Source organism: Beta vulgaris, chromosome 6 (genome assembly GCF_026745355.1).
Source record: "Beta vulgaris subsp. vulgaris cultivar EL10 chromosome 6, EL10.2, whole genome shotgun sequence".
Classification (NCBI taxonomy): Eukaryota; Viridiplantae; Streptophyta; class Magnoliopsida; order Caryophyllales; family Amaranthaceae; genus Beta; species Beta vulgaris.
In genome coordinates, this window is record NC_079207.1 from 54,156,011 (window position 1) to 54,179,573 (window position 23,563).

Sequence of the window (23,563 nt, forward strand, 5' to 3'; positions counted from 1 at the left end):
GGTTTTTAAGAGGATTTTATTTAAAAGATAATATTTTCTTAAAGATTAAAATTCAATTTTAAATCTGTTTTAAAGTTAACTGATTTTCGGATAAAGCTCAAGAAACTCCTAATCTTTAGGAGCAGTGGCTAAAACATGTCCACGTCCAAAAAGATATTATGGGATCATGGGATATGTTAAGGAACGTGTTCCTTAAGGGAAGGATCATCATGGGATAATGGATTTAACATGAACTCGATTTTAATTCCCATGTTCTATATGTTTGTCACTATAAATATTGAAGTCTAAATAAGTTCCAAAGTGTGTCTGACTAAGTAATTAAGTGAGTTTAACTAATTAAGTGTCAGTGCCTTCATTCTCTCATAATAGCCATTTGTTCTTTGCTTTCTTACTCTAATTCCACTAAGCTTATTTCGATCAATTGTATTTTGGTTTTTGGGGTAAAGGGACTTTGAGTGAAGTTCTGTAAGAGAGAAGCTTTGAGTAAAGCTAGTAAGAGTGAGAAAACTTCGAGTGAAGTTGAGAGGAACTACTGTTAAGGGAACAGTGGCTCAGGAACTTGAGTTTAGGAACTTAAGGTGTGGCTCGAGAATAGAATTAGGTTGTAACAAAGTTGTTTGGCCTAATTAGTGAAAGAGTTGAGTTTAAAATCCCTAGTGGTCGAGGTTGTTTCTTCTTGTTGGGCCCAAGAAGTTTTTCCTCGTAAAAATCCCTTGTGTTCATCTAGCTTGTTTATTTGTTTAAGTTTAAATTTTCGCAAAAAGTTACGTTTATTTCTACACATACAATTCACCCCCCCTCTTGTAGTGTTCTTAGGGAAATAACACAAATAAGCAGAATTGTTGTGAATAATGTCCCAACATATCCAATTGCGAAAGGAGTTAGCCCAAGCTGCAGCCCTATTAGGGATCCACCACTTCCAATTCCACATGTCCCTCCAATCCTTACATACAAGTGAGACTACCCCCTTGTCATGTCTGTTCAGCTTTGGGAACACATGCATAGTCATTATCCCAGTCATAAACAACACTGGGTGGGGAGCTTCAGTTTCTTCAGCCATTTTTTTCTTTATAAAATAACATCTAAAGTTAAATAATGACTACATAAAAATAAACTTAATACCCTCTGTTGTAATTACTTCATTTCATAACAAAGTTCAAACAAACCCTAAGTGTTCATCATAATTTATAGCAGATACACATACAAAACAAAATAAAACCACCACACAAAGTATAATCCAAACAAAAAAACAACAAACATGAACAAAAAAAAATTCAGAATTTTGAATTTTCAAATTTTCAACATCCAAAACCCCTCCAACTGACCCAACAAAAACACTGAATTTCGCTAAAAAAGACAAAAAATAGAGAGATTAGATGATTACCACAAAGATATAAGCAATTTCAAGCCGAATTTTTTTGGAGATGAAGCTTCTTCTTCTAAGCCCTTTTTTTCGCCTTTGAGGGAGATGAAAGAGAGTTCAAGGTTTCTAGAACAGGGGAGTGGAAGATGGAATGGCGCAAAGTACAGGTAATCCCCTTTTTTTAGCCCCTTGCACTCGTCGTTTTGACGGTTTTGTTATTTCTCAACTGACAAAATTTTTTTTTGGGAAAAACAACAAATGATAGCTTTTGGGGTTTTCATATTTATTAAATTGTCAACTGGACCCACAAGTTAACCAAGGTTAATATTTATGCTCAGAACTCCATTTTGGATACCAAACGATGCAAAAAAAAAGGACAAGTCCCAAACGGTGAAAAAAATCAAACTTGGGTCCTTATTGTTTGCTTAACTCTAAAAAACGAGGTGGTTATACCCTTTGCTGAGTTGCTTGCACAACCCTCCCTATATTTTGTAGTGTGTCGTTTGGGCTTATAGCTGGAACATTCGCAAGGAAGCAAGAAAGAGAGAGACAAACAAACACCTTTCAAAATCTGAAAAAATAGCAAAGCAAGCAGCCGCAGAACTCAACACTCTCTTGCGCCTACCTCACTCACATCACATTCACAGTGAGTTTGCGGATCTTGTGTGTTCTTCCCATTTCTTAACCTCAAACATCAGCAATGCCGGCCCCTGACATCTTGGGTGACCGCCAATCTGGCCAAGATGTCCGCACTCAAAATGGTTTCTCCTCTTTTTCTCTCTGCCCTAACTCTCTCAACTCTAATTGTTTTTTTGTGTGCTTTTCTTTCATTTTCTGATGATGGGTATTTTCTTTTTTGTGTATGATGCAGTGGTTGCATGTCAAGCAGTTGCTAACATCGTTAAATCGTCTCTTGGTCCAGTTGGTCTTGACAAGGTTTAATTTTTCTAATTTTTTTGGGGTTTAATGTTAGTGGTTTTTTTTAAATCTTATTCATATTTTGCGATGCTGTATATAACTTGATTTAATGTCATGTTGCATTTGGTTGAAATGCTTGGTTTTTGGCGAGGGTTTGGTTTGGTAATTTTTGAATTATTTGGCGCAAGAAACCATCTTTTTTGTGGTCTGATTAACTTTTTTCTGTAACTATGGAAATGGGTTTTTTATTCGGTTTTCGTATTGGTTATGGAAATGGTTATCACTTGGAAGATTTAAAGGTTTTTGTGAGCAGCCATTCGTTTTTGTATCTTCTGAAGCTCTAATGGTATAAATGATTCTAAAATGAATCTATATAAAATTGTGTCTATAGCGTTGAGGTAAGGTGATAAAATAATTAAACAACCTTGCAGTAATATGGATTTTTCTGTCATGCGTTTCCGGGTGACGAGTGCCAATGCGAAGCTCAGTTGGAAGTTTGACGGACATATTTGCTAATTGGTCTGAAATGCACTAGTAGTTGTCAAATCATTCGCCTAGGAAGATACATAAGCTACTCCCTTTGATGGCATCCCACAAAATGAAAAGAAATGCTGGCTGTTAATGTTAAGAAATAAACAATTGCACCTTTGTTGTATTTCCTTCATGTGAAGCTATAGAATCTGAAGGCTAATAGTAAAATATGTCTTCTTTTCTGTTCTTTTTTTCACCCACGAATTTCTTTGTTGTAACTAAGATAATTTGATTCCTAATGTCAGTCTTCTTAATGTAGATGTTGGTCGATGATATTGGAGATGTCACAATTACAAATGATGGTGCTACCATTCTTAAGATGTTGGAAGTTGAGCATGCTGCTGCTAAGGTACTTTGGAGTTCTTAAGTAGGGGTATTATGTCTTGTTATGTTACTTGAGTATTTTGGTCATAGCTCTTATCTTTATTTACCCTTAGGTACTTGTTGAGTTGGCTGAACTCCAAGACAAAGAAGTTGGAGATGGAACAACTTCTGTGGTTATTTTTGCTGCCGAGTTGCTTAAGGTGAATTACAGCTAGTTGCCGCTCTATATTCATATCAAGTTGTTTGTTATAACATCGACATATCCCATGAGGATAGCTTTAATGATTTGTATATGGCTGTTATTTGTCCAGAGGGCAAATGATTTGGTGAGGAATAAGATTCATCCAACATCTATAATAAGTGGATTTAGGGTGAGTACCATATCAATCTTCTGTAGCTTGTTATCTCACTTTGACTTAACTTGTTTTAATGCTTCCCCACATTACCCAAAAAAAATCATTGTAGCTTCATATATAACAAATGCTCATCTTCCTCAGCTTGCTATGAGGGAAGCATGCAAATATGTTGATGAGAAACTTGCAGTGAAGGTATGTGCCCTTGTTACTTGGCTCATATACATATTAGTTTTGTATGTGTGGCTGGCATCTTCTATCTTGTACTATTTCTTTTTTTTCCGCCAGAAGTTCATCTTTTCTGTAGGACTTTTCAATATTCCTGATCAGAATTAGAATTGATTCTTATTGCCGTCTTTAATATTCTTAGCGTCTGTGGGACCGTGACTTCCCTTCTCTTTGACTTCTGGGCTCTCTATTGGTGTTGTTCTTTTTACTTGAAAGAAAGTTATGTTATGTGTGCATTTGGGGGTGAGGTTGAGTATGTTTGGACCTCTCTAAACCCTACCCCAACACAAAGTATTATTGTTGTAATATGAGGATGCTGCTAGTGATTCTTGTTCATTTTTCTCCCATGTTGAACCTTATTGTATATTTTTCCTGTAGGTTGAGAAGCTTGGCAAAGACTCACTGGTGAATTGTGCAAAGACATGCATGTCATCAAAGTTATTAGCTGCAGACAGTGACTTCTTTGCTAACCTGGTAAATTCACGTGTTCTATCTTTTAGTTATTGCTCTCATATTGGATTTTTGGGAGAGTTGACACGTAGCTTTACAGATGCTTGATTGTGTTGCACTCACATTTAATATATCTAGTTGTCTTTGAAGATTTTCATTATATTTCATGCGTAAGTAATTTTATAAGATATGGTTATATGCTAGGTGTTTGTGAGGTGAGACTGTGCAAATACTGGCCTCCCAGCTGCATTGGGCATTATATTTCTCTTGAGATTTGGTGTTGTGGTTAGCTTAAGATGCTTTAGGTGTTTTTCCTTCTTTAGTTCTCCTTTTGGCGGAGGCTTATTGGTATTGTTTAGTATCGTATGGATTCAACCTGCTATGTAATTTCACTCTCTCTTTAGTTTGTGCATGGAACTGTGTTGCTTTCATCAATTTACTTTTTTTAACAAAATAATCCCGAGTTTGCCATGTTGTCACATGGGTGAACTAAATGTAAATTCCGCTTCCAAATAAAATGGCAAAGCTTTATCACTTTAATTGTTATTGGGTAGGTAGTTGTATAATTGCTGTCTTAGTGGGTAGTTTAATAATGGCTGACATGATAGTTTTATGATTGCTGACATGACGGAGAAGCAACTCCACCTGTCTCTAGTTCATTGATGTGAGAGCATAGCAAACTTTGGATTGTTGATGGATTTTTTCAAACTTGGAATTATTTTTTGGCCCAAATTTCTGTTTATTCATGTTGTATACCTTTTTCTTTTGACATTGAATTCTTTAGGGCATTAATACTCCTGGCCCTCCTTTTGCTCCATGACATCAAATCACTGAGTGGCTATGTCAAGTTGTAGAGGCGGTATCGTTCTTTCCATCTTGATGAAATGCCAAAAAATCTTATTATAACAATTAATGGTAATGTAAATACTCTGAAATACCAATACAATTTCGAACACAATGCTATCATTGCCCAAAAAACTTTTTGTTTTTGTTCACTGGAGATCCTAAATTCCTAAGAACCAGTACCATAACCTCCCACCATAAGAGAAAGAACTATTTCCATCAAAGAGAGTGAAATACTCCTACTGAAAGGAGAGGGCATAGTCCCTCAAACCAAACTAAAGCTACCAAAAAAAAAAAAGGAAGGACATTGAAATCATTTGTTGCAGGCTTTGGGTCATATCCATGCTGAAAGAAAATACTATGTGAAACAACGGCTTAAAATGAGGGAGAGAAAGAGCAAGGGTGGAAGTTGGAACCAATATCACTTAAAGATTCACTCACTATATGTTAAAATCTCCTTCTTCGAGGTCGACTGCTTTAATTGTGGCAATTATTAATTCCTTTTCACGTGTATTTTAGTTACTCTTCGGTAATTTATCTTAATGTGTCTCCACCTGGTGTATAGCTTAATTTGTGTAATGTCCGGAGCAGGTAGTAGATGCAGTGCTGTCAGTAAAGATGACAAATGCGCGTGGTGAAGTAAAGTATCCTATCAAGGTTTGTTTTATATTTGCTTGGTCACTCTCATTCAGGGAAGTGGTCTTCTCATTAGTTTTATTGCTCTGCATGATTATATCTCTGTGGAAGACCACAAGAGATTAGTTCTTGTTCATGCTCAGCTGACACTGTCTTTTGGGATTGAGGCATGAGCATTGTGTTGCATGATTATATCTGTGCCCATAGCATGTCAATCTGATGTGCTGCTTGCTTCTCATGTTCCAGAGCATCAACATTCTTAAAGCTCATGGAAAAGGTTCAAAGGAAAGCTATGTGTTGAGAGGTTATGCGCTTAACACAGGTCGTGCTGCTCAAGGAATGCCCACTCGTGTTGCTCCAGCAAAGATCGCCTGTCTTGACTTTAATCTCCAGAAAACAAAAATGCAATTAGGTGTCCAAGTTTTAGTCAATGATCCAAGAGAACTCGAGAAAATCCGTCAAAGGTATTTTACAGTTGGTGTTTGACAAGTAGTAGGTGTCACCTTTGTATTTACACAATTGAGGCATCCAATAAAAACATTTGCGTTATTGGATAGGTGGGTGATCTGTTTTCCCTTGATCCAGAGGGATAAAAAATAATAATTAAGCAAAGAGAAATGCTTGCAGTGGAAAAGGGGTTAGAATACCTGTAATTTGCATGATTCATAGATTTTTCTCGATTGAAGATGGGAATAATATGAGTTTGTGCTGACGAATTGTTGAATAATTTTTTCTGAGGTATATAATTGCGTTGCCACATTTTTCATAATGTTTAACAAACAGTTTTCATGATCAACTCCTGAAGTTGACCTCACTTCCCATGTTATTGTGCTCACTCTTTCTATATCTTTGTTTGTTGTACAGTTGACAATATGCTATGATCAACAGTCATCAATTTTGATAATAATTGTGATCATATCTATATTTGTTCTACAGGGAAGCTGATATGACTAAAGAGCGTATTGAAAAGCTGCTAAAAGCTGGAGCCAATGTTATTCTAACGACTAAAGGCATTGATGATATGTCACTCAAGGTAAGATTGTGTTCTGTATTTACTATAGTTTTGATGCTGTAACTGCGTTGAATATCATATTTTACTGGATTTTGCTATTCTTGCCCTCTATCATGGAATGTGCTTTTAGGTTTACCTTGACAATAATGCAAAATTGGACCGATCATGGTTTTTTGTTTTGGATGTTAATTGTTCTTTCACTGTTTGTTCCTCTTGCTACATTGTTGTCGTCCTACCCTACCTCAACAAATAGTAGTTAGTAATTGAATGGGAATGATATTCCCTCTTTTTGGGTTTATTTGTAAGCCTTTGACTGATCCACAAAAAGTATTCTTAGTATATACTTGACTAAATCATGTAGTACAATCCAACCCAGTGAGGCAGTGAGGTTGAGATGTTTGATTCAATTATTGATTCATGCTTATTTTTAGTTATTTATGGGCTTTTGCCACTTTTTTTTTTCAGTACTTTGTTGAGGCTGGTGCAATTGCTGTAAGGCGTGTACGAAAGGAGGATATGCGCCATGTAGCCAAAGCCACTGGTGCAACACTGGTATGTCAATGTGTAGTTGTATATAATGATGATATCTTTGTTTTTTTTTTTGCATGGACGGCTATAATGAGTAAAAAATTGCCACTTCTATTCTAAAGTAGTTGATATTATTCCCCCCCTTGTCCCTGCACTATGATGCAAAATCACATCCAGCAAGCTGAGTTACATATTTTTCTGCTTGATGGTGTGATTTGTTGAGTTATGGAAGAGAAATTCATGCTTTTTGTTCATTTTTATTCGTGTCCCTTTTCTGTGGTCCTTTTTTTAATTCAAAGAGGTGATTGGGTGGACCAAGATTAATTGTGTGATGTGTGCTGGTGTGTGCTTTCTTTCTTCTCTGGTCTTGTTGTCACTGTTGATGTCCACAATTTTGAAATGTTATGAGATCACTGATCTATTCCTTTATCTAAGATGCAGTCCTCTACTTCAAGCGCGAAGCAAGAATTAAGATTTAGAAAGGGCCAATGTCATAGATAAATACTTTATTTTTGAAGTTTGCTTGAAGGCCAAATTAATTTTAAAGAATAGTACAGGAAAAAGAACCAAAGAAAAAGTAAATGGATAGTTGGTGTCTCCAACTACTGTCCATATGTGACAGAGGAAGGGAAAAATGGTGGTAATCAAACTAGAAATTATTCAGGAAGCGAACAAGTTCAGTGCATGTTGTAGCCATCTGAGCTAATGTTAAAATTTACTCTTTAGAGACAACTAATGATGAATAGGAGTAATCGACAAGTAGACTGCTGCTGTAACCTATCATTGCCCTAATCCAATTGGAAATAATTATACTTCAATGCTGTTCTTACTTTTTGTTTCTCTTTTCTAATTTTTGGTGTCATGTGTGTAATGGCGTTGATTGTCAATCTTGGTTTATTTTTCTTTTATTTTAATGCCTGTTTAGATAATTAGTTGTTGGCTGTTACTGAATATGATATGACCTCTGTGCCAAGTGAAATGGGCTTATATGATCTTGGTACTACTCTTTTTTTTAAAGAAATTTGAGCAGATTTATAGGCTGAGTAGTTTGAAGTGTTTGTGATTCCATGTTATGCATTGACTACGGAGTCTTGATTCTTGCAGTAGTTAGAGTCTTGATTCTTGCACTAGTTTATCTTCTTCAATCTTTCTGATTATATTTCATTTTTCTGCTTGTGGCTGCAGGTTTCCACTTTTGCTGATATGGAAGGCGAGGAAACTTTTGATACATCACTTCTTGGATTAGCAGAAGAAGTTGTAGAGGAGCGTGTTGCGGATGACGATGTCGTCATGATCAAGGGAACTAAGAACACTAGTGCGGTGGGTTTTAAGTGTAGTAAAAAAAAATTACTCAGATATTTTAACTTTTATTAAGCCACTTCTCAGGATTTTTGTACACTTTGATTCAAGAAAATTGTTTTCTTTTCTGCATCAGGTATCTATGGTTCTTAGGGGGGCAAATGATTACATGCTTGATGAGATGGAAAGAGCTCTGCATGATGCTTTGTGCATTGTTAAGAGAACCCTTGAGTCTAATACGGTAAGTCTTGCAGAGACATTGCTTTGGTCATGTCTGCTGACATCCCCTTTTGACTTCAGATAGTTCAATTTTCAACCTCTGTGTTTTGATGTGCTCTCTATTTATATGTTTTCTGTTTTGAGTTAAAAAGTAATAGAGATCTAATTTCTTTAACTTAAATCTTATGTAGTTTTAAGATTCAGATTTAACCAAACTCTCTTGATTTGAACCATAGATGAAAGCTTTAATCTAGGATAAAAACCTAACTCGTGAACTGGGTAAAAATTGACAATTAGTGGTCGGACTGAGATTGATGGATAGCTTTTCTGGTGCATATGCCTCCGTTGGTGATTGCCAATTAAGCTATATCGTGTTCTCTCTTTCTCTCTCTGAATTATCCATCTGCTGCTCTCTCTTTGATCTTCTATTTGCTTCTCTCTTTAGAATCGATCTGTCGTATTCTTCTTCTACCTTCTCTTTGCTCTCTCTCTCTCTCTGTCTGTCTCTCTCTTCAATGTTTCTTTCTGCTGTCTCTCTTCACTTTCCCTTCCTCTTCATCCTTTTTCATTTTTCCCTCTTTATCTTTTCCTTCCTTTTCAATGTGCACAATCTCTATCTCTCTTTCTTTTTCTATTTTGCGAAAAAGAGAAAGGGGCCTACAATTGGTGGTTGGACCTCCTATTCTCTGTTGTTTCTTTTCCCGTTAGTAGTGTGAGCTTTTAGCTAACTCTATAATTTATAAAGGCTTCTTCTTCCTTTTTTATTATTTTTGGCTTCTAAATTTTGCAATCTGGGGCTTTTTTTAATACTGAGATTATATTCCACGAAAGGCAAAGAGAATTAATAAAAAGTATTGGTGCGGCTCGCCTACCATATGAGCATGTCTTGCAGTTTGTTACCTTAAATTAAAAGCCCCAATTCGGGGAAAAAAACTAATTGAGTATTGGTGGTTGCCCACTCGCTGGCTAAGACAAAGATTGTTGGGGAGCCATCTCCATTTCTACGCCATATGCTTCTGGCATCAGTCTAGCATTTTTAGGCTGGCTATAGTTTGTCTCTCTTGCTCTCTCTTCGTATTCTCTTCCCCCCCTCCCCTCCTCTGTATCCATCATCTATATCCGACACATATATCATTATGTTCCCTTCAAATGTTCCCTTCTCTTTGATTTATAGCAGCTATGAACTACTGTGAACTCTTATTCTTTCTTTCAGCTGCTCCCTGACCTGTACAGTGGGATGGCGGCCCTTCTTTCTCAAAAAAAAAAAAAAAATTCCCTCCCTTTTCTAATTGTGGAGTAGGTAGGTGATAAGCAATCCCACTCCCCTGACTAGTGCGACAGCAAAGACCTGTCTGCCCCCCGAAGTTATGAAGGCTTTCACTTTCTTCTCTTCAATTTTATAAAAAAAACATGGGCTCTTTTACTGAAATGTTAAACTACAAAAGCTGAAAAGAGAGTAAAGGTGTATCTCACATGCAAGAGGGGTGTGTCCTTGCCTTGCGCCTAGGCTCCAAGGTGCCTCAGTGCTCTTTGCACTTTTTTTTTAAAATTAAGCTTGTCAGCCTATGTGACAAATTTGTAATATTTGTAAATGTAGTAAATGGATCGTAGCTTTATGATTCAGAATTTTCTCTCATATGATGCATTATGATACGCCTCTTTGCTGATGTCTGGGATAAAGTTATGAACATCTGTAGCCATTCTTTGGGGATTCACTTGCATCCCACTTTTTAACAATTGAATAAAAATCAAGTTTATTATCTTTTGCGGCGAAGTGCTTAAGATACTAAGCATATCACAAAATCGTCAAATAGTATTTGTTTGCATATGGGCACTGTGTTACTTGATTTTCTTATATAAGACATGTTGTGTCTCATTCAATGGTGTAACTTCAAATTCCTTGATAATCTATTCATCCTTTATTTCCTCAATATGAAAATTATCATAACACAAAGGGAGTAGCCTTTTGCACCTCTGATGTTCGATAGTAAAACTAGATCTGTGATTGGATAGGATTATATATATATGCTGTATTTTATACACGTCTGATACTACACTTCCCCATATCTCCGCCTACTAATGGAGAAGGATGAATTCTCACAATTCTTTCCTTTTAAATATTATACAGGTAGTAGCAGGTGGGGGTGCAGTTGAGGCTGCATTATCTGTGTACTTGGAATACCTAGCTACAACGTTAGGATCAAGGGAGCAATTGGCTATTGCAGAATTTGCTGAAGCCTTGCTAATTATTCCCAAGGTATTGATTATATTCTTTGATTGGGAAAAGCTTTAGGCCTTTTCTGTTCTGTGAAATCCAATATAGGTGCTTGTTTGATCTCTCTTGGTAGGTGCTTGCTGTTAATGCCGCAAAGGATGCAACTGAGCTTGTTGCAAAGCTGAGGGCTTACCATCATGCGGCACAGACCAAGGCTGACAAGCAGCATTTGTCAAGGTAATGCCTGTTTGTTGATGCTTTTGTCTAAATTCTTTGTTTCCCTCATTTTTTATGCCTGTTCCTCCTAAGCAGAAGCAGTTTTATGAGATTATGTTGTCACTGTTATGATGCTGTTGTGATTACATGCTGTTGTGTGGACCTGCGTTGCTATCCAATATCCATGTACCTTGCTTTGGAATATGGATTTAATTGAGTGCTATCATAGCAACTTCTCTGTGTTAATTGTTTCATGATAAATCTTATCACCCTCGAGACAGCAGTTTCCTAGAGGTACCAGTGGTGTGGGCTTTGCTTTAGAAAGTTACATTTTGTAGTTTGACACGATGTCAAACTGGTCTTGCGTTTTAGAAGCATGCTTTCGGACAGGTTGAGATCTGGTAGCGAAAATTGTGTTACTTCTGCAAACAAAGCTGTATCACCTACTAGAACTTCCACACTTTGTTTTTTGGTCAAGCTAGCCAATATTTTTGTGAGGATGTTGCTCATAGTCAGTACACGGTTAAGGTTGCTGGATTTGGTGGGTTATATTCAAGTAAGTTGTGGAGTTACTGAAAGAATATCTGAATTATGGGAACCAGCTGCCAAAAGATGATGGGATTTCTCTAGCTTTTAACAATTAACTTCAGGAGATGATGTGCTGTTTTTTGGTATGATTGTGATCAATTGGTTTGTTATGTTTGCTGGTTTTGGCTTGATACGTGTCCTATATCAGACATGGTTTGCCTTTAATTGCTATGCAAGGCTTGGCTCGAGTGTTAGAGGTATGGTTCTTGAGGAAGTTATATCTTCTAGGTGGTTATACTCTCATATAGCAACGGAAATCCAAAAAACATACTATCATTGTGAAGCTTACCTTATATAGCTGTAATTTTTTCAAAAAACAATCTTATGACATTATTAAATACTCACTTTGTCGTCAGATTTCGGCCAAAAAGTCAAACTTCTAATAAGTGACTCTCCTTTTAAGCTCTCTTTATTAGTCGAATTCCACCCAGAAACATTATTTAAATGTGTATGACTTCCATGCACAAACAAGGCAAGCAAGGGAGGGTGAATGATTGGAAGTTTGAATTTTTGTTGGACCACAATGTAGGAATTTGTCATAGAAGGTATATTCTCACAAAAATAGTATAGCAATTATTTCCTTTGTATTTAATAAATCTGTCATTTCTCCTTTGCACATTTGCTAATACACAACTTTGACCATTGCCATCCTTAATTGTGCATAAGTAAATACTATAAAATGGTGATATGTTGAATATATATATATATATATATTAAGACAAATTTAACAAAATATCACGTGATTATATTTTTCTTTACGTATTAATAATACAAGAAGGCAAAGTAGTAGAGTTGCGAAAAGAGGAATATATAAAAAAAAAAAATTATATTTTCAGTTGTTCATTGAAAATTTACTTGTAATGATCAATTGTAGATGTTGTTGGTGATATAAATGAGCAGAACTATCAGATCACTAGTTCTTACTAGAGCGGTAGAAGGGCTCTCTTTAGTCCTGTAGATATTGTTAGCTAATAGATACTCCCTCCATCCCATAATATAAGTCTTGTTTTCCCTGTAAGGTGTCCCAAAATATAAGTCCTATTTCTATTTTCAATCAATAAATTCCCAAAATACCCTCATGAAAATAATTTAATTTCCAAAATGTACTCATATTTTCAGCTCCCAATGCACCATTATTAATGGCAAAATGGAATCTTTTACCCCATGAAACTTTTCTACACATTAAACCGTGCATTATCAAATGTTCAGTTTTTATTTTTTGTTAAAAAAGCAATGTAAGTAGTATTTCCCAATAAATTTGAATCTATTTATCCAAATAAAATAAGATTTCACCTACCTTAATTCTTGTGTAAAAACAGAATCAGGACTTATATTATGGGACGGAGGGAGAATTAATTTTATATCCTTGACTGAGTTGTCTTATGCGACTAAATCCGTTGTCATGCAGCATGGGGTTGGATTTGTACAAGGGCATTGTTCGTAACAACCTGGAAGCTGGAGTTATTGAGCCAGCAATGAGCAAAGTCAAGATCATTCAGGTAATAATTGTAGCCTATAAATTTTATTAGCAGATGGTCGCCAATCCTAAAACAAACTTGTCTTCTTAATCATTTTCTGGAATTCCAATTTTTTTAGTTCACTCCCCTATTATTTAAGCAATCTGGATTTTTATCCTTGTTATTCTTTTTCTAAGTAAATGAGACGTTGGGATATTTATGCTTTTGGAACTTGGAAGGTCGACATGTATGGGTGTCTATATTAGGAGTAAAACAAAGTTCTAATTCCTTTACTAATGGTGTAATGAATTTGGTTTTTTTTTTTCTTTTCCAGTTTGCAACAGAGGCAGCTATTACCATTCTTAGAATAGATGACATGATCAAGCTTGTCAAGGATGATAGCCAGAATGATGAATAGGGAAGGTTGCTTGGGGAATTCTAGTAAAGTGCGACGCATGGGCTGTAGCAGTTTTGGGCATAACTTGTACTTTTTTTTTTTTATCTTTTTTATTTTTTCCTGGATTGGCTTCTTTGACCGTGATAGATTGGCAGGCTGGTTTACCTGCTTAGATTTTGTGCATGCTGAGATAGAAAGTTTGATCTTGTCCTGGTGTTGCCTCTGTTAGTTCCTCCTCGAAAGTTTAACTGTCAATGTCTTGGCTCAATCAGGGTGTTCAATCTTTCGACTAAATAGGTCATGCTGGTAATGACTTGAATCTTTCGAGTGTGCGACTCAAGATCAGGAACTAGAACCAGCGGCTACTTATTCTGTAAAATTGGGGCCAGAACTAGATTAGTGGTAACCCTTGTTCCTGAAAATGGAAGTGGAAACACCTGGTACCGCTTCTAGTAACCCCGGCTTGATGACGGAAATGAGAATGCCTTGTACCACTTATGGTTCTGGGTATATATCAAGGCCCTATCTATTTCGTTTATTTGTTCCTCCACCTCCTCCCCCTCCCGCCCCCAATTTATTTCCTATGCAGGGTGTTTGATATCTAATCGGTTTCTTTTTCAAAAAATTAAGCTACAATTGATGTAAATCAGTTCCTAATTTCAGTAATTGAATATGGACCCACTTAGATTTGATATCGGCTTTTCCTTACCAGGATTGAGTACTGGGATCGTTTGCTCACTCCTGTTCATCAGTGTATTGAGTGAACTGTTGGTTTTTTTCTTCGTTTTCTATTAATGTAGTTGGTTTCTGAGTTTAAGAAGACCTCGAGGATGTAATTTTTTCCAAAAGATATCATCGAGGATATGAACTTTCCAAAATGGTTAAAAACCTCATAAACGGTGAATATCAAGTCTGTTTAGAAAGGTTCAAAATTAGTAACGAATGTTGGACAAAAAAAAGTTAACAAAGCATCATAATATTGCTTGTTTAGGCTCTGTCATCGCCCACCAAAGAGTTTGATATTTAGGTCTACGAAGTCATTTTAATTATTTATTTTTCTCGACGGGGAAGTCATTTTTTTTTTTTTTAAAAGGATTACTCACTAAAGTGTCTTTTATACTTATGAGTTATGACAATAATGTAAGTTGTCCCCTTAGCCTGCTTTTTTTTTTTTTTTTTTTTTGGCAAAGGGTAAACACAAACAAAACAGGAAATGTGCCCTAGCCTTTCCTTGCTTTCACAGCAAGCGCTAATGCAATTTCTTCCCTTGATACTTTGATACACGATACAAACAAGTAGCTATTTGCTATTTTCTTAATGTCCTTAATTATATTGCCTATGTTCTTATTTGTGTCATTTATGCTTCTTAAAGCGAGGATGACTTCCCTATTATTCGTTTTGATTATGAGACCAGCATTTCTCCACTCCATGTCTGAAATTGCTCTGAGGATTGCATAGGCTTCCGTTTGTTCTGCTGAGCTTGCGTAAATTCTTGTTGCATATTCTTCTTTTGGGTCTTTGTTGGCGTTCTTCCAAGCAACTGCTGCCTGCCACATATTCGATTTAGTCTTCTTCTTCCAAGCTCCATCAACTAGAATGGTTTGCACATTGAGCGTATTCTTGTCCCCTATTGTCCAATTGAGTTGTGAATCAGCGTCTTCTTGCATGGCGATGTTTTGTACCCTTGTCCTATTCTTGAGAGAATTTTTTCCTTTTTTGGCTCTGTAAATATAATCTTTGATGATCTCCATTATTCTCCCTGGATTCACTGAAGTTTCCTTGAAAATAACTTCATTTCTATGCACCCAAATTCCCCATAGAGTGGATATAAAGCTTATTTCCATCTCGAGGGCTTCCTCTTTGATATAGAGCAAAGTGGCCCCAAGACTTGTACAAAGTGTGCAATTAATATCCAATCATTTTTTCCATCGGGAATGTTACTGGAGGAATAATATTTCATTGGAAAAAATTTTATTTTCTTTTTGATTGTAATGAAAAAGCCCGGCCCAACCTAATATTACCTGCCGGGCGTTGTGCCGGGTTCAACCTAATCTTTTTCTCGTACTTCATCAGTTCTAATTTTCTAAAAGGAAAATAATTAATTATTTGCAACATTTTCTACTTTTGCTTTTCCTTTCTATCTATCTTTCTATCTCTCTCCAATTATATGGGACATCCTCTTTTTTTCCTTTCTACTTCTTTCCTACCCAAATTTTACACTGGAGTTGATGAAAAAAAAGTATTGCAAGTAAAAAAAAAAAAACGAAAGAAGTATATGTATTTGGTAAATTGTAAATCTTAGTAAAATCCAAAAATATAAAATTAATGTCATTTAGCAATCGATTGAAATTTTAAAGTAATAACTAGATATGCACGAATCAATCTATTGGCCCATGTTGAACCCCGGGCCCCGGCCTTAGCATAAGCGTAGCGTTGATCAAGCCTGTCCGCCTGTCCGGGCATGTGCCTGAATAATCGTGACGTCCCTAGGCTCGGCGGTTGCCATCTTTAAAACACTAGGGAGGAAAATAAACTAACAAAAGAAGTAAAATCTGTTAAGAGGGAATATATAAACTAAGAAAAGAAGAAAATCTGTTAAGAGGGAAAATAAACTAACAAAAGAACAAAAATCTGTTAAGAGGAAGTTTGTGTGATGTATGTGGCAACAGCAATGTCTGTGGCTCCTATCAGAGCATCATCATCTTGGTTGTTACCCTTACGCTCAATTCCATCTCCACCACCTTCTGTGCTACCATGGATCACCCTTCATGGACATCAGCAACTTAACAATGGAAGAAGGCGCAGTTTATCTCTTCACCGCCCACTGCTGCTGCTACTGCCACTCGCTTTCGTAAGCGGCTCTACTGGTGGAGATGTTTTGGAGGTGGAAGAAATCAAGGAGAGATCCCAAAAATGGCTGTGGAAAGGCACCTACTCCATCAATTTCTTTGTTCAACCTCCATTAATAAATGGAGATGCTGATCATCGTCGTCGTCGCTCTCCTTTGCTCCTTGTTCATGGCTTTGGTGCTTCTATCCCTCATTGGAGGAGGTTCTCTCTCTATCTCTCTCTTTATGTTTCCTGTTTTGTTTTCGAATTTCACTCTGCCAATTCTCTGCTTTTATTCTTATCATGCTTGTATTATACTTCGCTGCTTAAAGATTGTAAATTATAGTGCTGATTATGATTATTGAAATAATGGTACTTTAAGTAGTTCATAAAATTTGATACTTCGCTGCTTAAAGATTGTAAATTTGTAATCTTGATTTAAAAGGTCAATTTTCGAATTCTTTGATTTTATTTGATTTTGTATGGGGTGGGTGGGAGTATACAGTGAAGCATCTTTAAAAATTACCCACTAGCAATATGTTTGTGGTTGTCCATGGTTGTCATGCTCCCTAAGGAAGAGGAAGGAGGGAATATATGGCGGTAATTTTGATGAAATTATATGTTGCAAGGAAAATCCTCCTATTACATAGTAATGAAATCCCATCTTCACACTTGTGATATTATTCAAAATTTCATTATTTCCAGTTTCCACTCATTCCTACTTTAGTAATGAGTTTTTATAAAGAAACTCATAAATTTGGGGATGGAGAAGCATTAGGTGGAATTTGATATGATACTTTCTTTACAGAACTATCAACTATGTAGCAATTTATTACGATTACTACCATATGTTACTAGTGGATATTGATGGCCACAACTGGTATGGTAGATAATTTAATTTCAAAACAAGAGCTGGTACAAGTGGTAAGAAACTTGATGTCGCTTAAGGGAGGTCTTGAGTTTGAGCCTTACCGTATGCAGAAAATCTTGTTGGGAGACTCACCCAACAAAGCCAGGTGTGCGACCCGAGTCGGACTCAGATGTAGTCAGAGCTAAGCTCCCGGTGAACGGGGTGAGCAACAAAAAAAAAGATAATTTAACTTCGTTATACCAATAAATATATTTTTACAATGTGGACAACAGAACAAGATATTACGAGAGGAGACGCAAACTGTAAAATATATGGGGGAATATCTCACTCTATAAATAGCACGAACTACTTTGTGGACACTCTTATTTTTGTGGAGCTCTATAGTGAGTTTCAACACTCATACTTACTAATATGCCACTCTTTCTTTCTACTCTTGCTGGCTCTACACATTTAGCTGCGTCTCACTAATACTTGCTGATAGTTTCAACTCTTACTCAATTGACATCGCAACCATTTCTTTTCCAATAACACAATACATGCTCAACACTTACGTTCATAATGACCTATATGTTATACTTACTGAAATGGTGGTATACTTATCTCAAGAATCCTAGGACTCTCCAAATATTATCTTTTGGCATATGTTGGTTTGATCAACTTGTAACCAAGGCAATACTTTGTGCAATATTTTCTAGAAGATCCTAGCAACTATTGTCTTTCGTGCACACTTTATGGAATTAATCAATGTTCCAAAAATCTCCAGAACCTCCTTAAGAGAATAATTATTAAATATTTAACAATTACCACATACCAAATTTGCCATAAAAGTGTTCAAGGATGTGATTTTAATTTGTAGGATGTCGGTAAATTTGTATTATGCCTTGATTCGTATCCGTCTACTAAGCCAAATCATGATTGTTAATATATGTTGTTGAGATAAAGATGATTACTTTGGTTAACACATTTAGACCTTTGCCCAAGCTGTTTGTTCATGCTCCCTAGATATGTAGTATTATACACAAATGTATAATATGATGTAGGAGAAGGTATCCTTGTTGTTTCAAGACAGGAAGACTGAAGACTGCTGGTGAAACTCTGAAGGCATCCTTAGTAATATACAGGATCCATGTACATATTGCAAACAAGTTAAAAGTCGGTTCTTCAAAATGCATCATCTGCAAAACTCAAATGGATTTCATTACTTCACCTGTTCTTTTTTTTTTTTTTTGTAGGAACCATGTTTTCTTTAGTTTTTCGGTTCAGGATAAGGTAGGGTGACCTTTGTGTGGACAAGATTATCTCAGCCTTCTTGACCTTGTATCACTTTCTCGATTGCAGTCGAGAGTCCTGGATACGTTTTGTCAGTGTGGTTTTTTCTTACCCAAAATATATAGAGAGATTTACTAGATTTTGTTGCTCTATTAATAGCGGAGGGAGAAGCCTATATTGTCATAAGCGATTTTAATTCCTTCAAGTTACCTGTAGGAATATCACAACATTAGCTCAAGATGACACAGTCTATGCAGTTGATCTTCTTGGATTTGGTTCATCTGACAAGCCTGCAGGATTTATGTATACAATGGAAGCATGGGCAGAGGTATACTGTCGAGTTAAGCTTGGTATTTTAGTTGTTATGCTAATACTACTATTAAGTACTGAGTCATTGCAGATCACTCTACTTGGCTCATTTTCAACAGTTGCTCTTGGATTTCTTAAATGAAGTTGTTCAAGAGCCAGCTGTGCTCATAGGCAATTCTGTAGGAAGTCTTGCATGTGTGATTTGTGCCTCAGGTAGGTTTTGGCTCTATATGCAATTCAGAAATAATTATCACTCATACTATTTCAGAAATATTGCAAACAAGTTGTCATGTTGGATTTTCTTTCCCTCACATATCTCTTTTGTTGGCTTTATTGCCTTTGACCAGAATCTTCAAAAAGACCCCGACCTCTGGTTAGAGGACTTGTCCTGTTGAATTGTTCTGGTGGCATGAATAACAAAGCAATTGTTGATGATTGGAGAATCAAATTGCTCTTACCTTTGCTTTGGCTGATCGACTTCCTTCTGAAGCAAAAGGCTATTGCGTCAGCTATCTTTGAACGCGCAAAACAAAGGTATAATTCTCCTGATCAACTTCTTAGAATCTGCAACTGCAAGTGCCAGCAACTAATATCCTTTCTCTACAGAGAGAACTTGCGGAACGTCTTGTTGTCGGTCTACGGAAGTAAAGAGTCAGTTGATGACACTTTGGTTGAGGTATGACTATATTTTATCTCATGTCTATAATACCTTGGCCTGCGAGTTACTAATTGCAGCCCGAAGTCTGGATTAAGGAGAAGGGTTGAGGTAGGTGGGTGATAATTAGTGAAAAACTTTCTTGCATTCATAAGCATGGTGATCGAGACCTGGGTGTAGTGATAAGTATGTAAAGGTTATTATGTCGTTATCTGGAAGCAGCGTGTTGTACGGTTGTACCAGTATTCAAATTTGGAATTAAATGAGAAAGAACTCCTAAGTTTAGGGGAGATTAAAGAAGAAGATTGGTAGTAAGTTGCAGAGATAAAAACCAAAGGATGCTTGCCCAAGATGAAGAGATCCAAAATAGATGGAGGGATAACATGCTAAGTTAGAGACTTAGAGTTATGCAGACAAAATTTAGAATTTCGAGAGATTAGTTTATGCAGGAGCTACTCTCAAAACTTTACCAACTAAATATTAGTTACATGATATCTGGCATCCTGACTTTTCTTCATTGGATGAAAAGCACTTACTGTTGAATGTGGGAATATAAGATAAGGAGGTTAGGCCGTTAGTTTATTCCCATTTCTTTAGGTTAGGGGAAATTTATGATTCATTTCAAAACGGAGGGTATTACAACCCTCTCACTCGTGATTTCATCCTTACTCTAAATCTAAATCACATGGACATTCCCTCATTAAAAAAGTGTTATGTTATTTGTGTAGTTGTGCTACCAATAAAGGCAAAAAGAGAAAAAAGAAAATTCTCAAGTACCCATGAAGTTGTTATTTTCCATCATACGTTTGTTGTAATGTAGATTTGCCTGGAATAAGCCTGGAGTATTCTTAAGGATACTTCTACAACTATCCTTGTTGACAAATGTAGATTTTTCAGTATGTGTAAAACCGTGTCAACAAAGCAAATTGATATGTTTTTCATTGGGAGAATTTCTTCAGTCAAATGGAGTGCTGGTTTGCCAGCCCTCACCTTCCTCATGGACTAATTACCAATCCAGTTCTTCTTCGAAATGGTAAGAGTAACTATTTCTTTATCATGTGAGAAATGCAGATCATTAAGGAACCTGCAGAGACTGAAGGCGCGCTGGAAGCATTCGTTTCGATTGTGACTGGACCACCAGGACCAAGTCCAGTGAAGCTGATGCCAGAGATTGCAGTACCAATTCTGGTTTTGTGGGGCGATCAAGATCCATTTACCCCACTTGATGGTCCAGTTGGCAAATACTTCATGTCTTTGCCTTCTAGCAACTCAAATGTGACACTCTTTGTTCTCAATGGTGTCGGACATTGCCCTCATGATGATAGACCTGCTCTGGTCCATGACAAGTTGCTTCCCTGGTTAGCTGATCTCCAAGATGCTTAAAAAGTCCTATTTTTTCTTGTATCATTTTGCTTGCTTGGGAAAATTTTCATATATTGTGTTAATAATTGAATCCACACCCTCTTGATATAGAGATTTGAGCTCCTATTCTATAATTGAGGTAGAAGTTTATCCTTTAAGAAAAAGAATGCAGAAGTAATTGAAGTTTGAGATGTTTGCTAATTTTTCAATAGGACTTTTTTTGTATAGAATTACTAGCATTTTTTGCACGCGGTGCGTGCTTGGATTTTTTTCAAAACAGAAACTCGATTTTTTTCGACGTATGTAAAAGTCAAAATTTGAACACTAAACATACAAAGTATAATTGTTTTTATTTACAAAATTTAATTGGTTTGTCTCGTCACTTAAGTCTCTCACCAGTCTTTTTTTTTTACTTTTCAAGGTCAAAATTCTATGAAAAAATAGAAATTTTATTGAATTTATTCTGATTTTAATATTATAATTTTTTAGTTGATTTTTGAATTAAGTACACTACTTCATATATAATGAAGAAAGTGGACATTTGGATTTCAAGTCAAATTATGTATTGACGTTGTAGTGTATTGGTTGTAGTTTGTAAGTTAATCTTTTGGTTATTGTAAAGTTTCATTATTTGAGTGATTTGTATAATGTAAATTATACAATAATATGATTTTAGTTGACTTGTGAGTGATTGTTATAATTTTATTTCCAGTATTTTTATTTGAATCTCCTTTGGTTTGTAAGTGGATTTGTAATTTAGAAAGGAAAAGGGATAAAATAGTCTCTTCATTCGGGGACATCATAGCTCCCATTTCCTTATATAATAGAGATATGTTGTACTTTAATTCTTGAATGATATTTTACATAAACCTTTTTACCTTGATAATTAATCGTTATAATATAATAGAAAGAGATAGGTCCAAATATATGTAAGAGTTTCATTATATATAGGAAACACTATCTTCTAAATTATAATTTCACTACAAATACACCTCGATTATTTTTCCTTGTCTAACTTCTAAATTTTGTTTGCACACATTGATATTTAAAAATTTCCAATTCAAATTTGGCCTTTTCTAAATTTTAACACTTTTAGCTTCAATTATATTTGAAATGAAATTTTGATTTTTTTCATACACAATTTGATATTGGAATTTTTTTTAGAAAAACATTTATTCGTTTGCAAATTAATTTATTTTTTTTTTTTTCTGAAAATGGATTTTTGCAAAAAATTGTTTGCAAAAAGTTTGATATTGTTTTGTTTTTCAAAATTTATTTCTGAACATGGATTTTTTGCAAAATTTTGGGCAAAAATTTAAATATTGGCATTTTTTTTTAGAAAAACTAAATTTGTTTTATATGAAAATGAATTAAATTTAAGTCTGATTGCCCTTTTGAACTCATTGTTGTGATCTCCATTTTTTAAACTACATAACAGTCAACTAATTTCCTATTGTTTATTTCAACTAATGTGAAATAATTTGGAAGTTCGCAAATTATGCGATGGATGAATGTGTGATATCACCGTCAAAATCTTATGTTTTTCTCAAATTTGTGTTTATAGGTAACTTTTGTGAGTAATTGTGAATGGTTCTGAGAACAGTGATTTGTAAGTAAATTTTTGTAGTAAATGTTTTTTATGTATTGATGTTCTAGATTATTAGTTTTACTTTGTATGTTAATTTTAAGTTTTAATAAAGTTTTTTGATTATTTGAATGATTTGCAACATGATAATTTTTATTAAGTTTCTTCTTTTAAGTGATTTGTGAGTGAGTGTTGTAAATTAATTTTCGTAGTTTTTTTTTGAGTCTCGATTTTAATTTTGAGATTCCTTTTGTAATTTAAAAAGGGAAGGGGGCAAAATAGTCAGTTCAAAAGTGGACACCGTAGCTCCCCCCTTCCCTTATATAATAGAATTATAACTAGTGAGTGGCTCAAGCAATATCATGGATTATTGCATGTTTTATATTTGGGGACGAACAAATGCTCTGACCAATTCTATATACTTTTATATTGTTATTTTTGTGTGGAGGTATATCAATAGAAAAAAGGCAATAAGTTATTTTCTTTATATCATGCATTTGTATTATTGCAATTTGAATATCATGATTATCATTATTATTGCAATTAAGTAGGATGCTTTTAGCAATTTTCTATAGGCATTCTTAACGTGCGCTTGGTACAATGATCCGCAAAATTTTAGAGAAGACTAAAAGTTCACTCAAAACAAATATAAAAATTATTGTAGGTGGTGAATATATGATCGCAATTATTGTATAGCGGAATAATTTAGCATGGTTAATCTAGGAGATATATTGGCATGTCTCATTCCAAGATCATGCTCAACTTCCAGGTATAAACTAGTGTGTGGTTTCTGGCGTTGGTCGGGGTGTTACTGTTTTAATATTTGCATGGTTGAACTTTTGTTTTTATTGTTTATGCAAATTGTATTGTGTGCTTTGAATTCGTTTGTAATACCATGTATTTTGTAAGTTGCAATATAAAACAACTAATCATTACCAAAGTTTACCGTTATTTTTATATCTGGGATAGTAGACAGTGGCGGAGCCAGGATTTCAAAATCGATGGGTCACAAAAAAGATAAAGATATTCAATATTGAAAATTTTACAAGGCGAAGACACGTTTTAATATTCATTGTTATACATTCCAAACTAAGAAAAAATTACAT

General features: G+C 35.5%; 2 protein-coding genes across 2 annotated transcripts; both read left to right on the top strand.

The window, feature by feature from the left end:
- The first annotated feature begins 1,844 nt into the window (after positions 1 to 1,844).
- LOC104897083 (T-complex protein 1 subunit alpha) lies at positions 1,845 to 14,115 on the top strand. Its single transcript, XM_010683900.3, has 17 exons — positions 1,845 to 2,124; positions 2,235 to 2,299; positions 3,072 to 3,161; positions 3,250 to 3,336; positions 3,448 to 3,507; positions 3,634 to 3,684; positions 4,096 to 4,191; positions 5,602 to 5,667; positions 5,893 to 6,110; positions 6,583 to 6,679; positions 7,124 to 7,210; positions 8,372 to 8,506; positions 8,622 to 8,726; positions 10,833 to 10,961; positions 11,053 to 11,156; positions 13,132 to 13,222; positions 13,515 to 14,115. Exons 1-17 carry the CDS (start codon positions 2,064 to 2,066, stop codon positions 13,596 to 13,598), a joined length of 1,626 nt encoding a protein of 541 aa, XP_010682202.1. The 5' UTR covers positions 1,845 to 2,063; the 3' UTR covers positions 13,599 to 14,115.
- A 2,069-nt stretch (positions 14,116 to 16,184) lies between these two features.
- On the top strand, positions 16,185 to 21,073 carry LOC104897084 (uncharacterized). The gene is made up of 6 exons (XM_010683901.4): positions 16,185 to 16,628; positions 18,763 to 18,874; positions 18,975 to 19,068; positions 19,203 to 19,389; positions 19,462 to 19,531; positions 20,582 to 21,073. The coding sequence occupies exons 1-6, from the start codon at positions 16,231 to 16,233 to the stop codon at positions 20,891 to 20,893; spliced, it is 1,173 nt and encodes a 390-aa protein (XP_010682203.2). The 5' UTR covers positions 16,185 to 16,230; the 3' UTR covers positions 20,894 to 21,073.
- The last annotated feature ends 2,490 nt before the right edge of the window (positions 21,074 to 23,563 follow it).

Excerpts from the sequence above, each read along its gene's own strand:
- LOC104897084 (XM_010683901.4), top strand. The coding sequence starts at position 16,231 with ATGTATGTGGCAACAGCAATGTCTGTGGCTCCTATCAGAGCATCATCA. Across the intron at positions 19,069-19,202 it reads ATGTGTGATTTGTGCCTCAG|AATCTTCAAAAAGACCCCGA; the intron begins GTAGGTTTTGGC and ends GCCTTTGACCAG. Across the intron at positions 19,390-19,461 it reads TTTGAACGCGCAAAACAAAG|AGAGAACTTGCGGAACGTCT; the intron begins GTATAATTCTCC and ends CTTTCTCTACAG.
- LOC104897083 (XM_010683900.3), top strand. The coding sequence starts at position 2,064 with ATGCCGGCCCCTGACATCTTGGGTGACCGCCAATCTGGCCAAGATGTC. Across the intron at positions 2,300-3,071 it reads GTCCAGTTGGTCTTGACAAG|ATGTTGGTCGATGATATTGG; the intron begins GTTTAATTTTTC and ends TTCTTAATGTAG. Across the intron at positions 7,211-8,371 it reads AAGCCACTGGTGCAACACTG|GTTTCCACTTTTGCTGATAT; the intron begins GTATGTCAATGT and ends TTGTGGCTGCAG.